The 25045-nt window shown below is 40.1% G+C and overlaps 1 protein-coding gene across 2 annotated transcripts; it reads right to left on the bottom strand.

The window, feature by feature from the left end:
* Positions 1–4884: 4884 nt before the first annotated feature.
* Positions 4885–24776, bottom strand: LOC121369749 (dynein light chain Tctex-type protein 2B-like). Of its 2 annotated transcripts, none has more exons than XM_041494810.1 (5): positions 24647–24776; positions 13997–14130; positions 10178–10247; positions 9290–9353; positions 4885–6453 (listed from the first exon to the last, which is right to left on the bottom strand). In XM_041494810.1, the coding sequence occupies exons 1-5, from the start codon at positions 24709–24711 to the stop codon at positions 6406–6408; spliced, it is 381 nt and encodes a 126-aa protein (XP_041350744.1). In that variant the 5' UTR covers positions 24712–24776; the 3' UTR covers positions 4885–6405. The 2 variants fall into 2 exon arrangements, with proteins under 2 accessions (XP_041350744.1, XP_041350749.1); XM_041494815.1 differs by lacking the exon at positions 24647–24776 and adding an exon at positions 15196–15327.
* Positions 24777–25045: the final 269 nt, after the last annotated feature.

The following is a 25045-nucleotide window of genomic DNA, read 5'->3' as shown; positions in this document are numbered from 1 at the left end:
ATGGGTCCACCAACAGGAATCGATCCTAGACTGGCCGCACATGAGGTGAGCATTTTACCACTGGCTACATTCTGCTCCCTGCAGTTGAAAGATAGGAGCTTTTAGATGAGGAAATTGAGATGAAATCACCATTTATATTTTTATGGCTCCGTCAATTCAAGGGGTGAGACGTAGACCAGTGGTAATGTGCTTGCTCGATGTGCGGTCAGTCAATTCAAGGGGTGAGACGTAGACCAGTGGTAATGTGCTTGCTCGATGTGCGGTCCGTCAATTCAAGGGGTGAGACGTAGACCAGTGGTAATGTGCTTGCTCGATGTGCGGTCAGTCAATTCAAGGGGTGAGACGTAGACCAGTGGTAATGTGCTTGCTCGATGTGCGGTCCGTCAATTCAAGGGGTGAGACGTAGACCAGTGGTAATGTGCTTGCTCGATGTGCGGTCCGTCAATTCAAGGGGTGAGACGTAGACCAGTGGTAATGTGCTTGCTCGATGTGCGGTCCGTCAATTCAAGGGGTGAGACGTAGACCAGTGGTAATGTGCTTGCTCGATGTGCGGTCAGTCAATTCATGGGGTGAGACGTAGACCAGTGGTAATGTGCTTGCTCGATGTGCGGTCAGTCAATTCAAGGGGTGAGACGTAGACCAGTGGTAATGTGCTTGCTCGATGTGCGGTCAGTCAATTCAAGGGGTGAGACGTAGACCAGTGGTAATGTGCTTGCTCGATGTGCGGTCAGTCAATTCAAGGGGTGAGACGTAGACCAGTGGTAAAGTGCTTGCTCGATGTGCGGTCCGTCAATTCAAGGGGTGGGACGTAGACCAGTGGTAATGTGCTTGCTCGATGTGCGGTCCGTCAATTCAAGGGGTGAGACGTAGACCAGTGGTAATGTGCTTGCTCGATGTGCGGTCCGTCAATTCAAGGGGTGAGACGTAGACCAGTGGTAATGTGCTTGCTCGATGTGCGGTCCGTCAATTCAAGGGGTGAGACGTAGACCAGTGCTTGCTCGATGTGCGGTCCGTCAATTCAAGGGGTGAGACGTAGACCAGTGGTAATGTGCTTGCTCGATGTGCGGTCAGTCAATTCAAGGGGTGAGACGTAGACCAGTGGTAATGTGCTTGCTCGATGTGCGGTCCGTCAATTCAAGGGGTGAGACGTAGACCAGTGGTAATGTGCTTGCTCGATGTGCGGTCCGTCAATTCAAGGGGTGAGACGTAGACCAGTGGTAATGTGCTTGCTCGATGTGCGGTCCGTCAATTCAAGGGGTGAGACGTAGACCAGTGCTTGCTCGATGTGCGGTCCGCCAATTCAAGGGGTGAGACGTAGACCAGTGGTAATGTGCTTGCTCGATGTGCGGTCAGTCAATTCAAGGGGTGAGACGTAGACCAGTGGTAATGTGCTTGCTCGATGTGCGGTCCGTCAATTCAAGGGGTGAGACGTAGACCAGTGGTAATGTGCTTGCTCGATGTGCGGTCAGTCAATTCAAGGGGTGAGACGTAGACCAGTGGTAATGTGCTTGCTCGATGTGCGGTCAGTCAATTCAAGGGGTGAGACGTAGACCAGTGGTAATGTGCTTGCTCGATGTGCGGTCAGTCAATTCAAGGGGTGAGACGTAGACCAGTGGTAATGTGCTTGCTCGATGTGCGGTCAGTCAATTCAAGGGGTGAGACGTAGACCAGTGGTAAAGTGCTTGCTCGATGTGCGGTCCGTCAATTCAAGGGGTGAGACGTAGACCAGTGGTAATGTGCTTGCTCGATGTGCGGTCCGTCAATTCAAGGGGTGAGACGTAGACCAGTGGTAATGTGCTTGCTCGATGTGCGGTCAGTCAATTCAAGGGGTGAGACGTAGACCAGTGGTAATGTGCTTGCTCGATGTGCGGTCCGTCAATTCAAGGGGTGAGACGTAGACCAGTGGTAATGTGCTTGCTCGATGTGCGGTCAGTCAATTCAAGGGGTGACCAGTGCTTGCTCGATGTGCGGTCAGTCAATTCAAGGGGTGAGACGTAGACCAGTGGTAATGTGCTTGCTCGATGTGCGGTCCGTCAATTCAAGGGGTGAGACGTAGACCAGTGGTAATGTGCTTGCTCGATGTGCGGTCCGTCAATTCAAGGGGTGAGACGTAGACCAGTGGTAATGTGCTTGCTCGATGTGCGGTCAGTCAATTCAAGGGGTGAGACGTAGACCAGTGGTAATGTGCTTGCTCGATGTGCGGTCCGTCAATTCAAGGGGTGAGACGTAGACCAGTGGTAATGTGCTTGCTCGATGTGCGGTCCGTCAATTCAAGGGGTGAGACGTAGACCAGTGGTAATGTGCTTGCTCGATGTGCGGTCCGTCAATTCAAGGGGTGAGACGTAGACCAGTGGTAATGTGCTTGCTCGATGTGCGGTCCGTCAATTCAAGGGGTGAGACGTAGACCAGTGGTAAATGTGCGGTCCGTCAATTTGCTCGTAATGTGCTTGCGATGTGCGGTCCGTCAATTCAAAGACGTAGACCAGTGGTAATGTGCTTGCTCGATGTGCGGTCCGTCAATTCAAGGGGTGGGACGTAGACCAGTGGTAATGTGCTTGCTCGATGTGCGGTCAGTCAATTCAAGGGGTGAGACGTAGACCAGTGGTAATGTGCTTGCTCGATGTGCGGTCCGTCAATTCAAGGGGTGAGACGTGACCAGTGGTAATGTGCTTGCTCGATGTGCGGTCCGTCAATTCAAGGGGTGAGACGTAGACCAGTGGTAATGTGCTTGCTCGATGTGCGGTCAGTCAATTCAAGGGGTGAGACGTAGACCAGTGGTAATGTGCTTGCTCGATGTGCGGTCCGTCAATTCAAGGGGTGAGACGTAGACCAGTGGTAATGTGCTTGCTCGATGTGCTCGATGTGCGGTCGTCAATTCAAGGGGTGAGACGTAGACCAGTGGTAATGTGCTTGCTCGATGTGCGGTCAGTCAATTCAAGGGGTGAGACGTAGACCAGTGGTAATGTGCTTGCTCGATGTGCGGTCCGTCAATTCAAGGGGTGAGACGTAGACCAGTGGTAATGTGCTTGCTCGATGTGCGGTCCGTCAATTCAAGGGGTGAGACGTAGACCAGTGGTAATGTGCTTGCTCGATGTGCGGTCAGTCAATTCAAGGGGTGAGACGTAGACCAGTGGTAATGTGCTTGCTCGATGTGCGGTCAGTCAATTCAAGGGGTGAGACGTAGACCAGTGCTTGCTCGATGTGCGGTCCGTCAATTCAAGGGGTGAGACGTAGACCAGTGGTAATGTGCTTGCTCGATGTGCGGTCCGTCAATTCAAGGGGTGAGACGTAGACCAGTGGTAATGTGCTTGCTCGATGTGCGGTCCGTCAATTCAAGGGGTGAGACGTAGACCAGTGGTAATGTGCTTGCTCGATGTGCGGTCCGTCAATTCAAGGGGTGAGACGTAGAGTGCTTGCTCGATGTGCGGTCAGTCAATTCAAGGGGTGAGACGTAGACCAGTGGTAATGTGCTTGCTCGATGTGCGGTCCGTCAATTCAAGGGGTGAGACGTAGACCAGTGGTAATGTGCTTGCTCGATGTGCGGTCCGTCAATTCAAGGGGTGAGACGTAGACCAGTGGTAATGTGCTTGCTCGATGTGCGGTCAGTCAATTCAAGGGGTGAGACGTAGACCAGTGGTAATGTGCTTGCTCGATGTGCGGTCCGTCAATTCAAGGGGTGAGACGTAGACCAGTGGTAATGTGCTTGCTCGATGTGCGGTCCGTCAATTCAAGGGGTGAGACGTAGACCAGTGGTAATGTGCTTGCTCGATGTGCGGTCCGTCAATTCAAGGGGTGAGACGTAGACCAGTGGTAATGTGCTTGCTCGATGTGCGGTCCGTCAATTCAAGGGGTGAGACGTAGACCAGTGGTAATGTGCTTGCTCGATGTGCGGTCAGTCTGGGATTGATGTCCCTTGGTGGACCCATTGGGCTATTTCTTGTTCCAGCCAGTGCACCACGACTGGTATATCAAAGGCTGTGGTATGTACTACCCTGTCTATGGGATGGTGCATATAAAAGATCCCTTGCTGCTAATTAAAAAAAAGAGTAGCCCATGAAGTGGTGACAGTGGGTTTCCTCTCTCAATATCTGTGTGGTCCTAAACCATATGTCTGACGCCATATAACCGTAAATAAAATGTTGAGCATGTCGTTAAATAAAACATTTCTATCTTTCTTTCTTTTTTCTTTCCGTCAATTAAAATTTCTGGCATTATAATGATTAAATGTTAGACATGGAAAATATAGCAGGTTAACTCTAAGACTATATATCAAAATTATCAATAGCCAATTAATAATAAATGTGCTCTAGCGGTGTCATTAAACAAAATAAAAATTTGTTTTGTTTAACGACACCACTAGAGAACATCGATTAATTAATCATCGGCCATTGGAAGTCAAACATTTGGTAATTCTGACACGTAGTCATCAGAGCAAACCCGCTACATTTTCCCATTAGCAGTAATTTATATGCAATTTCCCACAGACAGGAAAGCACATACCATGGCCTTTGACCAGTTGTGTTGCATAGGCTGGATCAAGAAAAAACCTAATCAGTTGAATGGATCCACGGAAGTGGCTCAATTCTGCGACGCAAGCACCACAGGCAAGTGCTCAACTGACTGAGCTGATCATGCTGCTTTAAACAAAACAAGGAACCTCAACAAAAACAACACATGTATTTTTCACCCTTACATGTATACACTTGTACCTCACAATGGAGTGACCTTTTACAATGAATATGGCGCCATTTAGGTAAATTTATAATGTTGTATACTCATAAAACATCAGTTTCAATCTGAATGATTAAAAAAGTGCACTTTTGTTTATTTAACAAAAATCATAATAAAAAAAATAAAAACAAAAAATCAACACAACACTTGATAAATATTCAACATTGTATTTCCAAACTGTTTATCAGATGGAATGCATACAAGACTATTCAATAAAGATTTCATCAATGAAATATAGATAATACTTTGTACAGGATCAGCTAACATAGTGGTATCAGGGACCTAAGTCACTAAGCTCTAGCAACTTTGCGATCTCACAGTGCAATGCTAAAAGACTTGCAAAGAGGATGCTTTGTTGTCTAGCAGAGCCTAAGAGATCTTTGTGAATTAGGCCCCTGGTCAACATCAAGTATTTAACAGAACAATATCCAGTTGTCATTATTTGTCACTAACCTTTAACCCCTGTGCTGAACTGATAACCTAGATAGCAGGGGAGGGGGCGAGCCTATCCACCTCTGTGTTTTCATATCATTTATAGTTATTTTCATGCTTAAATCCAATTAAGGTGCAGGCACAGGATCATATGGATTTTTTTTAATCTTCTGTTTTTGTGTGGGGTTTTTGCATTTAGCGCCACAGCGTTTCCATGGCAAAAACTGAGCACACGGAAAATTAATTAAATTAAATAATCAATTCACAAAGTTTGCTCTTCATTCATTAATTCATTTATTTATTCATTCAATGCTTATTTTCGTGCTCATATCCAATTAAGGTTCAAGCACACTGTCCTGGGCACACACTTCAGGTATCTGGGCTGTCTGTCCAGGACAGCGGATTAGTGTTAGTTGAAGTGTGTTGTGAAGAGCAAACAGGGTGACCGCCATTAAATTCCTACCCTGTTATATTTTTGACTGAGAGAGAGACACACAGACACACAGACAGAGAGACAGAGAGAGAGAGACAGACAGAGAGAGACAAAGAGAAAGATGGACAGAGAGAGAGAGTAACAGAGAGAGAGAGACACACGCAGAGATAGAGATGTATTAGAAATGTATTGTGCGGCTGACTGCCTGTAACCCAGTTAACATCCTGACACTGTGGGTGAGAGTTCTGGCTGCAGTCAATACATGCTTTTACTGGCTATGTGTTCCTTTATTTCTTACTATGAGTATACAGGAACAGAAATAGAAACAACTTTTACAAGGCACTTGACAAAGCAATACCAAAATGATCAAAGAATAGTTCTTCACAAATTATATATATATGGCGATTTTTTCTTTCTTCTTTGTGCTTGGTGTAGCTTTCCTCTCTCTGGGCTGGGATCTGTGTAGAGATAAGAAAAGCATTCCATGCACTGATGCAGCAATTACTCTTGTCTGCAGTGGGGTCAGTCTGGTGCGAGAGCAGGTCTAAGAGCATTTTGTCTTCAACGGTATAATCACCCCATATCTCACAGACATCAAAATCTCCTCAACATCAAAAAAAAGAAAAGGAAAAAAAATGCTTTCTTAGATTGTGACCTTGTCCAACTGTCTTGTGTTTGGCCCTAACCAGTTTCTCTTCCAGTTAAAATACTCAGGTGAATGAATGTCGTTAAAATTCTCAGGTGATTGGATGTCGATAAAGGTGAATAAAGTCTGAGTGAAATGACAAGAGGGGTGATGAGATGTCCATTCAGTAATAGAAGACTCCAAATGCTGCTGCTACGCAAAATAATGTATCCTGAAAAAGAAAAGAAAAAAGTTTTTTTAATTTTTTTTTAAAGATTGGAAAACATTCTGGCACCAACACAAGTTAGAGGAAAGAACGCAGAAAACAAGTCTTTTTGAGGCATCTATTTTTGAACAATGCACGTAAGATGCATGGTTGCATAGTGTGATCTATTGTTGCCGCATTTAGCCATGAGGTGTTCCAAGTAGAAAATATCTCACCTGGAAATCTAATTAACTAGTCATTTGCTCAAAAGGAATCCTACCTGTTTTGGGAACCTTGATTCACTGCAAAGAGTTGTTAAAACCGAATGATTAAACAAGGCTTCTAGAATTTTATAAAAAAATCCACTAGCCATGGGATCAGTGATTTTAAAAATTTACTAGCCATGATTAAAACTTCACTAGCCTTACTTTAAGTAAATACAATTTTATTAATTGGAATAATCAGATATGTCACCTAAAGATGGAGATAGAGCTTAAAAACACTTGAGGGAGGAAAGAGGGGGCAGGATATTCATATTTACAAAATAAGACTTAAATGCAGCATTGGACAAGGTTGGGTTTTTTTCCCCACTAGCTATCGGGCTAGTTATAGTAGTTATTTACTAGCCCAACACTGAATATCACTAGCCATGGGAGTGGGGCTACCATAATCTAGAAGATCTGGATTAGACCTCTAAACTTTTACTCCTCAAATGCAAATTAAGATTCGCAAGTGGCAGGCTTCAATTTGTGACGTGGAAAGTGTTTTAATGACACCACTAGAGCACATCGATTTATTAATTAACCATTTGGTACTTCTGCCATATAGTCTTAGAGGAAACCCGCTACATTGCTTTAAATTAGTAGCAAGGAATCCTTTATATGCACCATCCCACAGACAGGACAACACATACCACAATCTTTGATATATCGGTTGTGGTGCACTAGCTGGCTGGAATGAAAAATAGCCCAATAGGCCCACTGACGGGGATTGATCCCAGACCAATCGAGCATAAGGCTAGCGCTATACGACTAGGCTACATCCCGCACACATTTTGTATGAAACCCAATCTTTTGTTCTGGAATGCAACTTTTGATTCATCACATATACAGTGAAACCCCTCTAAAATGGACACCCTCGGGACCAAGTAAAATGTCCGGTATTAAGAGGTATCTGGTTGAGAGAGATTAAATTATGTATCAAGTTTTTAAAAAAGAACCGTGAAAAATGTCTGGTTTTGGGAGAATTCCGGTTTACAGAGAGTCCGGTTTTGAGAGGTTACACTGTATATACTAATTCAAGCATTATATCAAGCTCTCCATCTATGAAATAAACCTTGTTCCTTATTTTTTAAAACTAAAATTAAAGAGCTGCCAATATTTTCTAAGAGCTATCACATTCTACACGCCCTATGAGCTACAAATGAAAAATATTATGTCAAGGCCTACAATTTATCATACCCTACTGGTATATTATTTCATTAGGGTTCAGTCTGTAGAGATTTGTTGCCTTAACTACTCTAACCAAAAACCTAGAGAAACTGAGTTGTCATGTCTCAGTAATGAAACAAGACCCACTTCTCAATCAATGCTAATTAAGTCTTCCAGAAATTAAAATTATTATGCTAAATATTATTACACTAATTAAATACAAATTGTCTCTTACTAAAACACCCCTTTTGTATGCCTGTGTTGAGCAGTTTTTATTAAAGTACATATTATCATATTCTAAGAATAGGCTATCACTGTCATTTGTTGCCAGAGCAAAATACCTAAACAGAATTAGTTACTTTCGTCTTTCTCCACAGGATTTTTAAAGGTCCGAAATATTCCATAAATAAAAAATACCCACAAACAAAATAGTTCTTAAATTTTGAAGGAACTGTAAAATTTTATTGTAAAGTAAAATAGATTAAAACATACAAATTGAAAACCGTAAATTTTGCTATGGAAAAGAAAGGAATGTTTGTTTAACAACACCTCAGCAAATGTTTAAACTATGGCTATTTTATGTCCAACACATGGTTATTTTGACATTAGAGACAGAAAGAAAACCAGCCACTGCCAATGATAATGATGCGCATTAGGTCTGGGATCAATCCCCGTCAGTGTGCCCATTAGTTTATTTCTCACTCCAGCCAGTGCACCATGACTGGTACATCAAAGGCCGTGGTATGTGCCATCCTGTCTATGGGATGGTGCATATAAAAGCCCGCTTGCTGCTAATCGGAAAGAGTAGTCCATGAAGTGGTGACAGTGGGTTTCTTCTCTGAATATCTGTGAGGTCCTTAACCATATGTCCAACGCCATATAACCGTAAATAAAATGTGTTGAGTGTGTTGTTAAATAAAACATTTCTTTCCTTCCTAATGATAAAGCAACATGAGATTTTTTATATGCACTTTCCACATATACAGCGGGCACGGTGCAAGCAAGTAAACATTGGGGGGGGGGGGGGGCTATTTAATACCAATAATATTTTGTATTCAGAATTATTGGAGGGGGGGGGGGACTGGAGACCTTCCAGTCCCCCCAACTCCACTGTGCCTGGGACTGCCTGTCAATTTCTAGCCTTTGCTTTAAGATCAAAATTTGAGAAGCAAAGATTGCTTTCCACTTAACAAAATGCATTTTGAGTCTTGATGTACCAGAAGGGGAATAATGGCTGTGACGGGGGAAAACAATACAAGCCCAACTATGACCCGTCGCTCCTCAGGTAAACGCTCTACTACTGAACTATATCCTGCTCCTGTTTTAGCAATGGAAAACCATTTCTACATGAAAAAGACAGACATGATGAATGGATGATTTGAGTAAGAGATCCAAACAGTGCGTTAAATATAGTATATCTGTTTGTTACTTACATTCATGAAAATATCCTGAGCGTAATTATCTGTATCAGAATCCCAAAAACATCTGCAAGCCATTCTGAAAAAACATAAACAGAAAAATAATAAAAACAATAACATCATCAGTGGGTAGATTTACATGTATATGTATATCAACATTTCACATATCTCAACTTTTTACACACTGTGCAGGGTTTAAACTGCTGTTCGCCAAATGCTATTTAAAATTGAATTTGGAGAAGATATGTCATTACCAATTCGCCAAAAAAGTTAATTCGAAAACAGTGTGTCGTTTGTAAGTGTATAGCTATTTAAAAAAATAAATGGGCGAAATATACGAAGCCTGTTTTTCTTAAAAATAGCCATTAAAGCATTTACTTCATCACTGACAATTCTTCAATTCTTCCTTTCTTCCAGTGTTACACGTCTTACTTTAAAAAAACCCAAAAGAAATAACAAAAACCCCAATGTATTTGCCTGCACCCACCTGGCATACTCGTCCTCTGCCACTAATAAACCTGGTCTGACCCACGGCACTAACGACCACCGGTAGTAGGGGAGTATAGTAGGTGCCTCTTAACAATGCCAGCAGTAACTAATGAACACTCCCCGAAGTGGTCAAACTAAGCTAAACACAGCTAAAAGCTGATGGAGAATGGCAAGTGTGTGGCACAGATAGCCACAAGAGACAACACCTGTCAGGCTTGGAGAGACAAGGAGTGGGATGTGGAGGTGGACACTGAATGAAGTTGACAGATAAAAGGAGTTGTTAGATTGTGAAGAAATGAGACGGAATTCAAAGCAGAGAAAGGATAAAAAGGATAAAGTGGGATATAATTTTTAAAAAAAAAGAAAAAAAAAAAGGAAAAGAAAAAAAAAAGACACCAATAATTGCACACTTACTTTACGCCTTCTCCTCGCTGCTCCCCTATGACAACCTGAACTATGAACTTGTATCGGTCGTAGCCTAAATCTGAAATCAAAAACATACACAACCTGTTATTTAATGTCATGTATATGGCAAATCTTTTCACTTTTGTGCTACCTAACATTAAAGGTGCAGATTCTAGTTTCAACCCATAAATATGGACACTAAGTTCGGTTAATCTACAAACCTGTAACTCATTTGGATAAAGTTACAACAGAGTGAAACATGAGTCTATGTCGTTGAACGGTGAAATACCCTTAAACAATAGACAAGAACTCTACTCCATAACCATTACTTCTCAGACACACATGTGTTTTTCAAAATATAAAAAATGCATTTTGTGATAATCATATTAAAAACACCAGGATGACCAGAAACACTTCGGTTGTACAGAAATTGATAATCTAAACAATAAAATCTAAGTAATGTATGATTTCAGTTGTTCAAAATGACTTTAATAGTGAAAAAATATGCCTTAGTGTTTAAAAACTAGGGTCTGTCCCTTTAAAAGACATATTTATGTCATTGCAAATTTGTCATTAAAACAATTTTTAACGAGCACAAGCCATTAGGTGATCAGTACAGTGAGATACTTCAAACCCGGAACCTCGGTAAAACTGGAATTCCCTCACAATTAAACAGTTATAAATATAATTATAAAACTGAAACTCTCTAAATTGGACACCCCATAAAACCAAAGTTTTCAATTTGGTTTAAAGGGATTTCACTGTTTTACAAAAACTAAAATAAGACTTTCAAATGAATCTCAACTTTTCATGCACTTGTGGTCGGCCTATACAGCAAATATCATTACAGTGAAACTCCTCTAAAACTGGACACCCAAGGGACTACATAAAATCTCTAATATTCAGGAAAATCCTCATCTGAATAGATCAGGCCCTTTTAACGGCCCTTATGGGCAACCTGAGGAGACATATCAACATCAGCTAGGTCTCATTAACGAGCTACTCTTGGCTTACTAACTTCCAAAACTATACGTAGCTCCCTATCTTTATCTTTCGGCTGACCATAAAAAAATGCACCTAACTTCCTTTGCCAAAATGCACACCCATTCTCTTTGGCTTAAAGGAGGGGACAATTAATGCATTTGGCCTGGTATGCATATTCAACGATATATAATGCACATTATGGCTTAATATCAACAAGTATAATCATATAGTTAATTAATAAAACGGTTAAATGTGACGGATATTATATATAACGGGTGCAGCCATTTTGTGCCATCCCAGTGAATACGCTCTGGCGAGCTGGTGGTTACGTAATACCTAATGTGTCACGTCAGGAATTAGTCTTCGAAATGAAGAAACAAAACATACCCGATTTTTGAAAATGCATTGCAATGTTCTGTAATTATATCCATCCTAGTAAGCCAGCACCAGTTATATATTATTTTTCAATACAAAATAAACCACCATTGTCAAAGTATTATGTTTCGTACATAAATTAACCCACGTACTGAAACAATAATCGGAGTGTTTTCTTGGTTAATTGGTCTTTTCTTTCCGTGACCTTTCTGTGGTTCCTGATTGGCAGATGTATATTCAGATGGTCCCCAGACACTGTGTCTAGACACACTAAACAGACGTGCCTCTTTTATGAAGATCACAGGGTATTTTGTGATAACAGCACGGATACACCTCAAATCGTAATGGACATTACCAACCACCCTGCTTTATTACTGTAAGTAATTCTGTAAAACCCTTGATTAAGTAGATTTTCCCATCTAAAATCACAAAACTGACCAATTACGTAGTCCCAAGAAAAGAAAAGTATCACTTGGGTACCGTGAGTGGTAGTTTTTGCTCGAACGTGCCCTACCAATAGGCCTAATAGTATGCATTTTTTCATTGGATTTTTAAAAAAGAAAAATACTATAACTCATTTCGTTCTATTGATGTAACCTAAAATATATTTAGTTAAATAGTTTATTATACTATCAAGTCATTTACACAATGTATGTCATTTTACAAGTCAGGTTCATGAAAGCGAAGCGCCTTGTCGTAAATTAGAGCGTTTGTTTACACTGTGCATAGAGCAGATGGACGGAGCTGATGTCACTTCGCCCCAAGCTATACCACCGGATGTCACAAAAACAAAACAAAATGGCTGCCCCAGTTAGCAGGAATAATCAATGTTTTTTATTAACTCTAAAATTACGCGTTTTTTATTTGTTAAAGTGTCAGTATGTGTTGGTGGTCCGGGTATGCATCTTTCCAACACATAAGACTCTTGTTTGAGTTGACCCTACCTTTAATCCTATGGGACATTCCACATTCCATAGCACCCTCTGCCTGTTACCGACTATGGTCGGACTGCTGGTGCTCCCTTGCACCTACCAGTGCAGGCGGTCCCCACCCCACTCCTTTCCTGTCTTGGATGGAGGAGCCGGCCGAGGCTGGCACCTGTGCCCAGGACAGGCGTGCACTACAACAGCTTGCTCTAAATGTGCACGTTAATTCTCTTGACAGGGAAATCCTGTTTACAATATTAATTTATTTTTTTATTGAGGCCTTTGTGGAGATGATGAAAAACACTGCAGACCTGTTGCATATAAAACTTTTAGAGTCTGGAATGGAGACTCTGATAGAGTCTGAGACACTAACGTCATGACAACGCCATACAAAGTGTGTGCATGTGACGTCATTAGAGATTGTGTCTGGACTCTAAAAGTTTTATAAGCACGAGCCCCAGTTTTAAGAGAATTTCCAGTTTTGTCTTACCGTATATCTTCGCCTATAAGTCGAATGTTTTTCACCCAAAAAAATTTATAACTTGGGGGGTCGACTTATAAGAGGGTAAAAAAAAAATCACCCAAAAATATTACCGTTCTGGGGATTATTTTACAAGTTTTATTGTTGAAGTATGCCCTGTATTTATACTCAAATATGTTAATTTGACACATTTATTTTTTATAACCTTTTTTTTTTTTGCATTATAGAACGGTTTTGGTTATGCAAAAAGGCGTGCGATCTCACTCACATGCCAAGAGAACAGTCCACTTAGTTAAAATAACAGTCATCACTAATAGCAAAAATGTAAACAATACTAACTACATGTGGCTTGAGTTTATTTTGAAATCTGGTCACTGGCATTAATGGTTGTTCAAACAATGTTTTGTCGGTGATTAACTTCATGAATATTACTGAGCTTTCCCTTAAAACAGCTTAGACTGATCTCTGCAGTTCACTAAAGCAATAGGGACATGTATACATCATTTGTACAAAAAACAGTGTACTTTCCAGAGTTATCCTCCTTACATGTATTAATATGGCGGCAAAACATGTGATTAACTGATACTTTCAGTTTTATCGTAGTGATCTGTTGTCAGTGTTTATAAATAAAGTTGTTGTCTGTGCACAAAACTATGCTGTACAGTGCCATACAGTAACAGTCAAACAGCTTTCACTATCTACTACAGGAATACTTAGTTTTGATGCTATGTAGTTTGATTGCAATGTACAAAATGTGAAAACCGAAGTTTGTAAAATAATTTTCTTTTGATCAAATATTGTACATTATTGTTCTCATGTGCTGAAAATAAGAAATACTTCAATATTTATAAGTTGTTTTTCATGGGTCGACTTATAAACGGGTCAATTAAAAAAATATGTTTTCAGGGCTTGAAATTAGGGACTCGACTTATAGCCGAGATCGACTTACAGGCGAAGATATACGGTACTTGAAAATTCCACTTGACACTGAAGTCAGACAATGGGAATTCTGACCTGCCGATGCATTTCATTAAAAATAACAGCTTTTTCTAGCAGACTGACCTTTCAGTTTTGTTTTGATACTGTCCGCGATGGCCTTCGTCCACTCTGTGGTGTCCTCCGCGCTGTATTCCTTGTCCGACAGATGTTCATTTAACACAACGTGTATCATCTCCTTCACCATCACCGACCGAAATCTGAAACAGTTTATGTATTTATAGCATATTAAACGACAAGCATGGCAGAGCAGGAGGGCTGGGGGGGGGGGGGGGGGGCGGGGGTGGTGGTGGGCATGTGTAGAGGAGGTTTTCGAGGGTTGAACCCCAACTCCAAGAAATTAATTTTTTTAAATAATGTTCAGGGAGCATGACTTAAACCCCCTAGAAAGTTTGTCTGTGACAGTTTAGACCCCTTGCACAATTCCCTGTACATGTGACTGATGCCTGGATATGCACACAGACACATACAAGTATAGATATAAACACAAACCATCACCATCACCAATAACTGATGCCTGGATATGCACACAGACACATACAAGTATAGATATAGACACAAACCACCACCATCACGAATAACTGATGTCTGGATATGCACACAGACACATACATGTATAGATATAGACACAAACCATCACCATCACCAATAACTGATGTCTGGATATGCACACAGACACATACAAGTATAGATATAGACACAAACCATCACCATCACCAATAACTGATGTCTGGATATGCACACAGACACATACATGTATAGATATAGACACAAACCACCACCATCACCAATAACTGATGTCTGGATATGCACACAGACACATACATGTATAGATATAGACACAAACCACCACCATCACCAATAACTGATGTCTGGATATGCACACAGACACATACATGTATAGATATAGACACAAACCAACGCCATCACCAATAACTGATGTCTGGATATGCACACAGACACATACATGTATAGATATAGACACAAACCAACGCCATCACCAATAACTGATGTCTGGATATGCACACAGACACATACATGTATAGATATAGACACAAACCAACGCCATCACCAATAACTGATGTCTGGATATGCACACAGACACATACATGTATAGATATAGACACAAAGCAATGCCATCACCAATAACTGATGTCTGGATATGCACACAGACACATACATGTATAGATATAGACACAAACCACCACCATCACCAATAACTGATGCAGTGAAATACTATCTGTATACAAGTACGAACAACTTACATTGTATCAAACATCTTCAAGTTCAATGCTGTTAAATACGTAACCGGGCCATAGTTCTGCTATTAAAATAGGTATTTCGTTGGTCATGAAAACACTGCCATCAGAGTTTAACAACATTAGAAGTATTCACTGTATAGTAAAATTAACGACCCGTTTACAACCTAGTCTACCCTCCATAGCTGCATGCAGGGGTACATTACTTCAATTCATAAAAATATTCAATTATAATAATCAAGTGTTTCTGTCAGAAAGAAATTTTTTGGGTATGGCACTATGGAATTGAATGCAACCACAGTCAACAGGGGATGGGGGGGGGGGGGGGGGCAGGGTTTCTGCCAGAGGGTAAAACGGGTATGGCGCCATACCCAAAATTTTATTTTTTTAAGTTAACTTTTTGACAAAATTAATTACTGTTATCATTACTGTATGATTTTCTTAACCCTAACCCTAAACTTAACCCATTTTCTTTCTAAGGGAGGTCCTCCATACCTTATGTCGACTGTGGTTGCATTCAATTCCATAGCACCATACCCAAAAATTTCTTTCTGGCACAAACACGGGGGGGGGGGGGGGGGGGGGGGGGGGGGGGGAGGGGAAGGGAGGCCTCCCCCATAAAGAAAATAGGTTAGATTGAGGGATAGGGTTAAAAAAATCATACAGTAATAATAAGAGGCATTAAATTTGTCAAAAGGTTAACTTTAATAAAATCTGCAAAAAATCTGGGTATGGCACCATACCCGTTTTACCCTCTGGCAGAAACCCTAACTTGGTTTTCACTTGACTTAATTACTTTTTACTATTACTTTCGACATTCCTTACAACTGACCATGTCTTAAATCAGGGGACTGATGTGCTGTCACTGTGGGATCGATCCCCGTTAGTGGGCCCTATCAGCTATTTCTCTTCCCACCCATTGCTCCAAGATCTTTTATATGCAGTCCCACAGACAGGATACCACATACCACAGCCTTTGATATACCAGTCATGGGGTACTGCTTGAGATGGGAGAAAAACCATCAGAGAATGGGTCGTTCCATCAAGGGGGGGGGGGGGGGAGGGTTCAATCCTATGACTCAAGATCTTTGCACTAAGATCACTAAACTGTATGCTACTACCAAATCACTATACACCATACTGTTATACTGGGCCCCATTCCACAAAGCGATCTTAGCCCTAAGATCACCTTAAGTGCATAGCTACCTTATGCACTAAGGTGATCTTAGTGCTAAGATCACTTCGTGGAACGGGGCCCTGGTGGTTAAAAATACTGACAACATATCCCTGAAGTGTATGCATGGGGTCACACGGCTAAGTTTATATTTGGTATTAATTTTAAGAGCTATTAATATTATGTTTTTACTACTCAGGACCCAGCTATGAAGGGTATATGTCATCCATTCCTAATATCTCAATTTAGAATTATTCTAATTATGGTTCCTTCCATTTGTAAATGCAACATTAACAAACATAACAGCCACTGTACTCTGACTGGAGCTTCTCTGTTAAATCAAATAGGTAGCCTGACCACTACCGGTTTTGTTTACAAAGAAGTAGTTCATATGAAAATTAACATAGCTGTGAAAAGTGCCACCATCAGCAAATATATTGAAGCAAAATATGTACACAAAAATCAATTTTTCAGCAATACTTTGTATGTACTATTGTAGGTCACACACTGTGCTGCAGTGAGCAACACTTGATCTGCTGAACTCTACAGAAACACATTTAAAACAATCAGTGAAGCAAAAAAATTCCTACTGTGAAATCCAAGCTTATAAGCTGTTTTCATGACATATATCTGAGCAGCATGCATAACAACTATGCATAAGATGAAGAAATATACGTACCTCATTTTCAAATAGATAAACTTCACTTACATACACGCTTTACTTATAGATATTGTTAAAATAATTTAAAATACTTTATTTTCATATTCATTTAATTGCTTATATTTTAAAACATGCAACAAACATATTCATGTTTTATCATATCTGGGCCCCGTCTCACGAAATAATTGTAGCCAAGGTTAATTGTAGTGACTTAAGGTGAGTTTTACAACTGGCACTGTAAACTTTACAGCCATTCTACCAAGCAACCTTACAGTAGTCGTAAGTGCCCCTTTAATGATTAAAACGTTTTGTGTGAAGTAGTGCGATTTAGTTAAATATTGTAATAAATTGGTTACCGACTTTTTGGAACATCTTGGATGTATTCATTGGTATCGGACATCTATGAAGTAACTTTGTCAGTTTATTTGCTAAGCGATAATTGCCGAATGCATAAGACATCAGTGTTCGAGATTAAATGTTTTGGGCAGTATCCCAGTTGGATACTAACAATTCAAAATCTGGTATCCCACCTGAGAATTTAGTATCCCACTTAAATGAAATTCATAAATAACATCATAACAAATGTGGACGACGCCGTTCTCGTTCCCAATCTATTGCTACACCGCAATCAAAATCGCCGAATTCGTGAAATTCGCAATCAAACGGAATTGGCAAAAATATTTGCTGCATCTATTTTTGCGTAATACTGACATAAATTAATATTTAGCAGTAATCAATAAGCGTTTCTGACATTACTAGCGATAAACCTACCTGTATCAATTTTCTGCAGATGTGGAATCATCAATATCTCAAATAAAATTTGAAGGGAGGAAACATCCAACAAAAACAATAGCGACTTAGCGGTTCCCAGCATTAGACTGGGTACGAGTTGGGGGAGATATTGTTACGACATGGCATTAGACTGAGTAAGAGCTCAAAAATATTGTTACTTAACTTCACCAGTAAATGACGACTTTCACTGTTTCAGCAAAAAATAAAAATGCAGTATTAATAAAACCAAGAACCTTATGTGGTATCCCGGTGGGATACTGGGTTCTTGAAGTCTGGTATCCAAAATTAAATTCTGGTATCCCCGGGATACTGGGATACCGTTAATCTCGAACACTGGACATGAGTTACTTCCCATATTTTTTTGTGTGAAGGCTGTATGGCCTAAAATGTTTTTCATCGAACGACAAGTTTCATAAAAGGTATTTGGTATATATTAAATCCATTTTTACACAAATAGTTAGTATCCTTCTTAGAAAAGGATCAAATCATCATCTAACTGCCATCTAAGTTAGTGGCTTACAACTGCCTCGTACCAATTGTAAATTTTCACTGTAATTTACTATGATAGTAAGCTATGCCACATTGTGGAATGGGCTGGCATTCACAGAAAAAAATTAAGGTCATGATAGTAGATATTTATGGTGACAGTAGTGCTAGGATCGCTTCCTGGAATGAGGCCCTGGTTACAGATAAACAGCACTTTATTAATTTTCTGAGCCCTTAGTGGCCATCTTGATATTTTAAATTGTCAATGGTGACAACTCTACACCCATCTGGATATTATTGTATATGCCTCAAAGATAAACAAACAGCATTAAAAAAACCTGTAACTGAGAATTTTGGGTTAGGCCAAATATTGCCTCTCTGCTGTCGGGGGAAGGGGGGGGGGGGGGGTTGTGACGTAGCTCAGTGGTAAAGCGTTCGCTAGATGTGCGGTCGGTCTAGGATCGATCAGCAATGGTGGCCCCATTGGGCTATTTCTCATTCCAGCCAGTGCTCCATAACTGGTGTAACAAAGGCCTTGGTATGTGCTACCCTGTCTGTGGGATGGTGCATATAAAAGATCCCTTGCTACTAATCGAAAAGAGTAGCCCATGAAGTGACAGCAGATTTCTTCTCTCAATATCTATGTGGTCCTTACTCTCGAGTGCCTAATAAACATAGGGGCTGAATAAGCATAGGGTCTGGACAAATTTCTAAAATCAATTAAAAGTAGGGTGCGGAATTAGCATAGGGTGTGGAAATTGTTTTAAAAACCCAATAAGAGTAGAGTACGGAATTAGCATAGGGTCTGTAAAGACAAAAATGACGAAAATGTCATTAAATTACTGAACTGTTGGTGGTGGTGTTTTATGTATTATTTATATATATATATACATTGAAACTCCTCTAAACTGGACACGATCAGGACCCCCAAAAAGGTTCAGTTTTAAAGGGACATTCCTGAGTTTGCTGCAAGTTTTAAGATGTTATCGACTAACAGAGACTTTTTAACGATTGTAATTACATATCAAATATATTGTTCTGCATATAATATTAGTGGCTGTATATTAAATGTGTTTCTGATCGTTCTAATATTTGTACCAGGTTAAATTTCATTTTATTTCTTAAAAAAATGTTTTTTCGTATGTACGAAATTATTTGAAGACAAAATCCAGTTTGGGCTTCTTAGAAATATTAAGACGACCATAGACACATTGAATACAGACAGTGATATTATATACTAGAAAATATATTTAATATGTAAGTTTAATTGTAGAAATATTTTATTAGTCGGAAACATCTTACAATGCAGCAAACTCAGGAATGTCCCTTTAACAGGTATCTGGTTTACAGAGGTTCGATTCTGAAAAGATATGTGAAAAGGGACAATGAACGAAGTCCGGTTTTGGGAGGAATTCTGGTTTACAGAGCGTCTGGTTTTGAGGGGAATTCTGGTTTACAGAGGGTCTGGTTTTGAGAGGTTTAACTCTGTGTGTGTGTGCGTGCGTGTGAGAGAGATATGGTCCATCCCATGCTCCTATTAAAAAAATCTAGTTTTGTTTTGTAAACAGTTTCAGTTTGGTTTGACGTAAAAATAAAAATGTTCTGTTAATAACAAAAATACACTATTGTTGTGTGTAATTTAGAAAACAAGCAGCTCAAAAATAAATAACTTGTAGTAAATTCCAAAGCATGAAAAAATGCATTCCCTGTGGGACACACTATAAACATATGTTTCTATTATCTAACTATTACAACTGTGTTACTGTCACACACAATTCATTAAAACTGTAGGGGTGTTCGTATTTTTAAATGAAATTATGATAATTAATGTGAGGCAAGATTGCAGCTTTGAAAAAAAATCAAAAAGTTCCATGCAAGAAAAACAAAACAATCAGGGTGGATGATCGTCAGGTTAATCTTGATAAACTAGGTGGATGACAGCTCGCTAGATTAATCTCCTATATTTAACACATGGTCAGTTATAACAAAACACAATTTCATCAACTTCAGTGCTCAACAAAGCAAGTTCAAATTTACTCTTCCCTGGCCAGTAAAGTATAATATTTAGTAGCCAGCTAATCGATTCATCTGCCATTTTACGGCACATTACTAATGTCGTAATTGTTATTAGAAATGAATTCGAATGAATTCGTGAAGAGGTGATTCCTAGTTGTTAAATAGTAATTACAAGTTACTGTTTGTGTCTGGTTCCACTAAAACAGTGAATGACTATTAACTATCATTATCAAATTTAATCGAATTTCTATTTTAATGGCACTGCTAAGATATGCATTTAAATTGCAGTACTCATTAAAAGTTAAATAAAAGCATTGTGATAATATCTACCAGGCTTCAACGTGTTACTGGTAGTTACCAATCGGCTACCTTGCTTTTGGTTTAAATAATATTTATTTTCGTCACATACTACCTTGTAAATCCATAAATATTGTTTTGTCAATAGTCGTGTCTTTAAAGCTGTTTAAAGTCGAGTCATGAAATTAGAAACAAGTTTTCATCCTCCACTGGTGAACATGACTTCCGATGTGATTAAAACGACATTCACGACTGAAGAAGTCGTTATCGTGGAGGGACCCGTTATCACGATAAGCACAAGACGATTGGAGCGCAGCATAACACATATACAAGTCGACATTTAAAATAATTAACGTTTGAGTTTCAAACAGACAAGTAAAGACATACAGTGGCTCAACAATCTCATTTTAATACATAAATAAAACCTGGCTCTAAAGGGGACAGAACCGACTTGGTCCAAAACTGAACTGGGGCCAAATTATTTCCAAACGCTTGATATTCAAGTTAAGGGAGATAACATCATAATGCAGTATTACCTCTCCCTTAACGTCACTGTGTTTACTCTTGAATACTGGAAAATCATTATTCATAGTCCAATTAACATGTCTCAAACTACCGATAGAAAACATGTTTTATGGAAGATAAATTGCTACTGGTCCACAGTGTTTTCCGATGTCCAGTTTTGTTTACAGATTAAAGTAAGATTATTGGACAGTCTCCAACTGGTGAATGTGATTTTATTTTTTAGACGCCAGGGAATGTTTGTAGTCACCATGGCGAGTATTTTACTCACTTTGTAGAGCACTGAAGTTAATTTTTACCTGTGTCATTCTTTATTTTTAAAGCACAGGTGGGGACATTTATGATGCCAGATGCTGGCATGCATAAATCTCAGCTGAAGATACACAAACAACTGTGGCCATCGGCTATACCTGCTGTTAGCGGAACGCGCTGGAACTGGAAAGCGGTTAGGGGACATAACTCTGCCTAATTTTTCTTGCAAATTTCTAATAGAGGTATATGATTCTAGATCATATATATTCAGGGGGGACTAAACCCGGCAGTTCAACCGCCAGAGGCGGTCCCACCTACTCCCAAGAGGAAGGCGAGACCGACAGGGGCAACTCAGGGGAGACCAAAGCCAGTGGCTAAACCACCGGGGGCGGTCTCTTCTGCATCGTCACCCCCATCAGTGACTCGACAGGAGCCTACGCCAGGAGCGGCCCAGGGGGTACCAAAGCTGTCAGCTCCACTGACAGTGGCGGTCTCTTCTGTTCCAGCACCCACGCAGATGGAGACTGGCCATGTGATCATTATTGATCCACCAGCCAGTCCACCAGCGCCTCCAGTTTTTGCTGTTGCCACGGAAGATGTCCAACGTGAACACAAGAGGAGGAAAGTGTCTACGGCCACCGATCACTCCCCTTGGACGATCGTGTGTGACAAGCTGCTGGCGAAATACTGTGGAGCTATCCAGGGCGACTTTACCGAGAAGTCACAGATCAACGGGCCGTGGAGCGATTCATCGTGGCGCCAACTTCCATCTCGCCAAGGGAAATACCAAATCCAAGGAGCCCAAGCACTCGGCCAAGTTGTATGTGACGGCGGAGCGGGACGGGCTGTTCCGACAGGGACTTCTTAATCCGATCATGGACAACACATCACTACACCGCATTCTCAAGATAGTCTTACAAGGAGATTACCAGGAAGTTATGAAGTCCTGCTACTGGAATCTACAAAAAGACCTCCCAAACTTCAACTTCGAACAGCCCATCAACTCGCCATGAGTCGCTGCGCAACCGTAACCTAGGACAGCAACCTCCTTTTTTGGGCTTAGTTGGACTTCAAAAAACTTAATTTTATTGTTTGGACTCAATAAAGTTTGTAGCTCATTTTGGTTTTCGGTCTTTGACCGAACTACTAAATTCGTATTCCAAATTCCACCTACCTCCAACTTACCCTCCCCACTGGCCTGGACCATATAGATCTGACTTTAAACTTTTAGACCTCCGTTCAAAATTTTATGTCGAAATTACTTCTTTTTTTATAATATTATTAAATAGTCCAATCCTCTCTTCTTTCTCTTATTTATTTTTGAACTGTCCTTTTAAAATGCTCAAAATTATATAAATATTCGGCCGAGCAGTCAATTCATTTTATTTTTGGCATTTTTTTAATCCTACTAATTTCTTCATTGATTCTAAATTAACACAATTTATATACTCAAAGTTATTTACAACTGTTATGAATGGATTATGAATACTATTCACTACAATAGAGGCACAAAAATGTAGCATACATTTTGCAGATCGAATATAATAATTGAAAACAAATTCTAACAGGGGTCTTAAAAATGGAGTCCGACGATTTCGCCACCGGTCGATCTCGCCACGGGCGAGATAGCCGTAAATTCCATATACTGCTGGGCGAAATCGCCGTACTCTATATACATATAAGCAGACGGGAATGTCACTGTTTATTACAATAAATTGGTTATTATAATAATATTTAATTAATGTTTTGGGTTTGATACTGTTCTTTAATCCCAAGCTTTTGTTTTTTCTGTCATTGCTTTTGTTTAGTTTACTCCATATCAGCAAGGTTGGGCGAGATCGCCGACGTTTTGTGTACCATTTCATTGTACACTTACTTATTGTTTGAGAACATATTAAAATAACAAATTAATCAAATTCAAACTGAAACTCCATCTGTCTGTTTTCTGTCTTCCATACTGTTTACAACAAAGTTGGCCCGACTGTCATTGTTTTAACTTTATTTGTGTTTATCATTTCAGATTGAAACATCCACTGGCTATTTTTCCCCCAAATATGTCTTTATTATTAATAGACATATCACATAGGCCTACATCATAGTTCCCTACGTCAAGCTTAATTGTTTAGAACATTTATTAAGCAGAAATAGCGACAGTCCCTTCAATTTACATACACTATGTACATACACCCCAAAGTAGCCTAAGTCCGGACAAAACTACGGCGATTTCGCCCAGCTTCAACCAGCAGGGGCCTTACGGCGATATACAGCGATTTCGCCCAGCTTCGATCGGCAGAATACAAACACTAGCTAACACTTTAACAGGCAAAGACAGAAAAAATGGACACATCACATTTGATTTGAACATTGTTCGTATCATTTCATGCAGTAAATGATAGTAATATAAACATTTTAAATAATAAAATTCCTCTTTAGTTAGATATATATAATATAGTATGGCGATTTCGCCCAGCAGTATATGGAATTTACGGCGCCACGCCCGTGGCGAGATCGACCGATGGCGAGATCGCCCTACTTCTTAAAAATCGTTAAAATTAAATTCTTTGGCCTTGTTGATCTGGCACATGTAAGGTCATGTGACATGCACCGAATGTTAATTCATCTTTCTCCATTTTAAGTAAATTTCTACGAGTCATGTGGACCTGATATCGGTAATTTTAAGGAATAAACAAAAACGACTTAGTAAAATTAATGGTTTTAGGGGTTTGTAAAGTTTTGTATTTAGATACTTACTTTTCTCAACTTTATTGTTTATAAAAATGTTCCTGAACTGTGAAGAAAAACCTCATAAATGAACGACATGCTGATGACAACAAATCAGATGTTGATTGCACGAACCGTGTATGAGAAAACAAAGTGAACGGAATTTGAAGCACATCGCAGTTAGGGACATTGACGATATACTATAGTCCTACGAAAAATTACTCTCCTACCTTTAATTGCCGTTAGATTTACTCGGACAATAATCTGTGTCAAGTTTCGAATATATAATAATGCGAACAAATTGTTTTACAAAAAGCACTCAGACTTTTTACTAGGGCAGCTATTCCCAGCCCCCCACTGGATCCACCTTTGACTTCAATTATATCCTAAATATTTCATCAAAATCGGCTATATACATACCGCGATAATAGACACTTCCGGCCTATCTTTCTATTTTATCCAGAAATGTACTTTTAAAGTAAATGTATTGTGTTGTTTGGCACTCTCTACACTAAGTCTAACATCATGCTACTTACTTATTACTGAAATTTGGACGGATGACATAAGAATTACTAGCTGATTCGTTGGTTTCTTCTCCCATTATTGCCAACTCTGTTATTTGACATACGCGACGCCAAAACACTTCCGATGGCGCCCTTGACGACAAAGAAATCCCACGGTGTTAGGTACAATAGTGCCCCCTGTAAATTTGTTCCATAACAGGTTCGCTTGCCTTACAATATTATGAAATAGGCCCGTAAGAACCAAGGGGTGGGAGGTGCCAAGGCCCCCACCACTCAAGGACGAAAATGTACGTTTTAGGGTGGGGTTTTTTTTCTTTGTCCTGTCCTACTCTATATAAATAAACCTGGCTTGTATCCCCACCTTTCCTGTCCTGGACATAGAAACCAGCCGAGGTCGGCTCGTGTGCCCAG

This window comes from Gigantopelta aegis, chromosome 1 (genome assembly GCF_016097555.1).
Source record: "Gigantopelta aegis isolate Gae_Host chromosome 1, Gae_host_genome, whole genome shotgun sequence".
NCBI lineage: Eukaryota > Metazoa > Mollusca > Gastropoda > Neomphalida > Peltospiridae > Gigantopelta > Gigantopelta aegis.
Note: the sequence above shows the minus strand (reverse complement) of the source record. Positions and strands in the feature narration are given on the sequence as shown.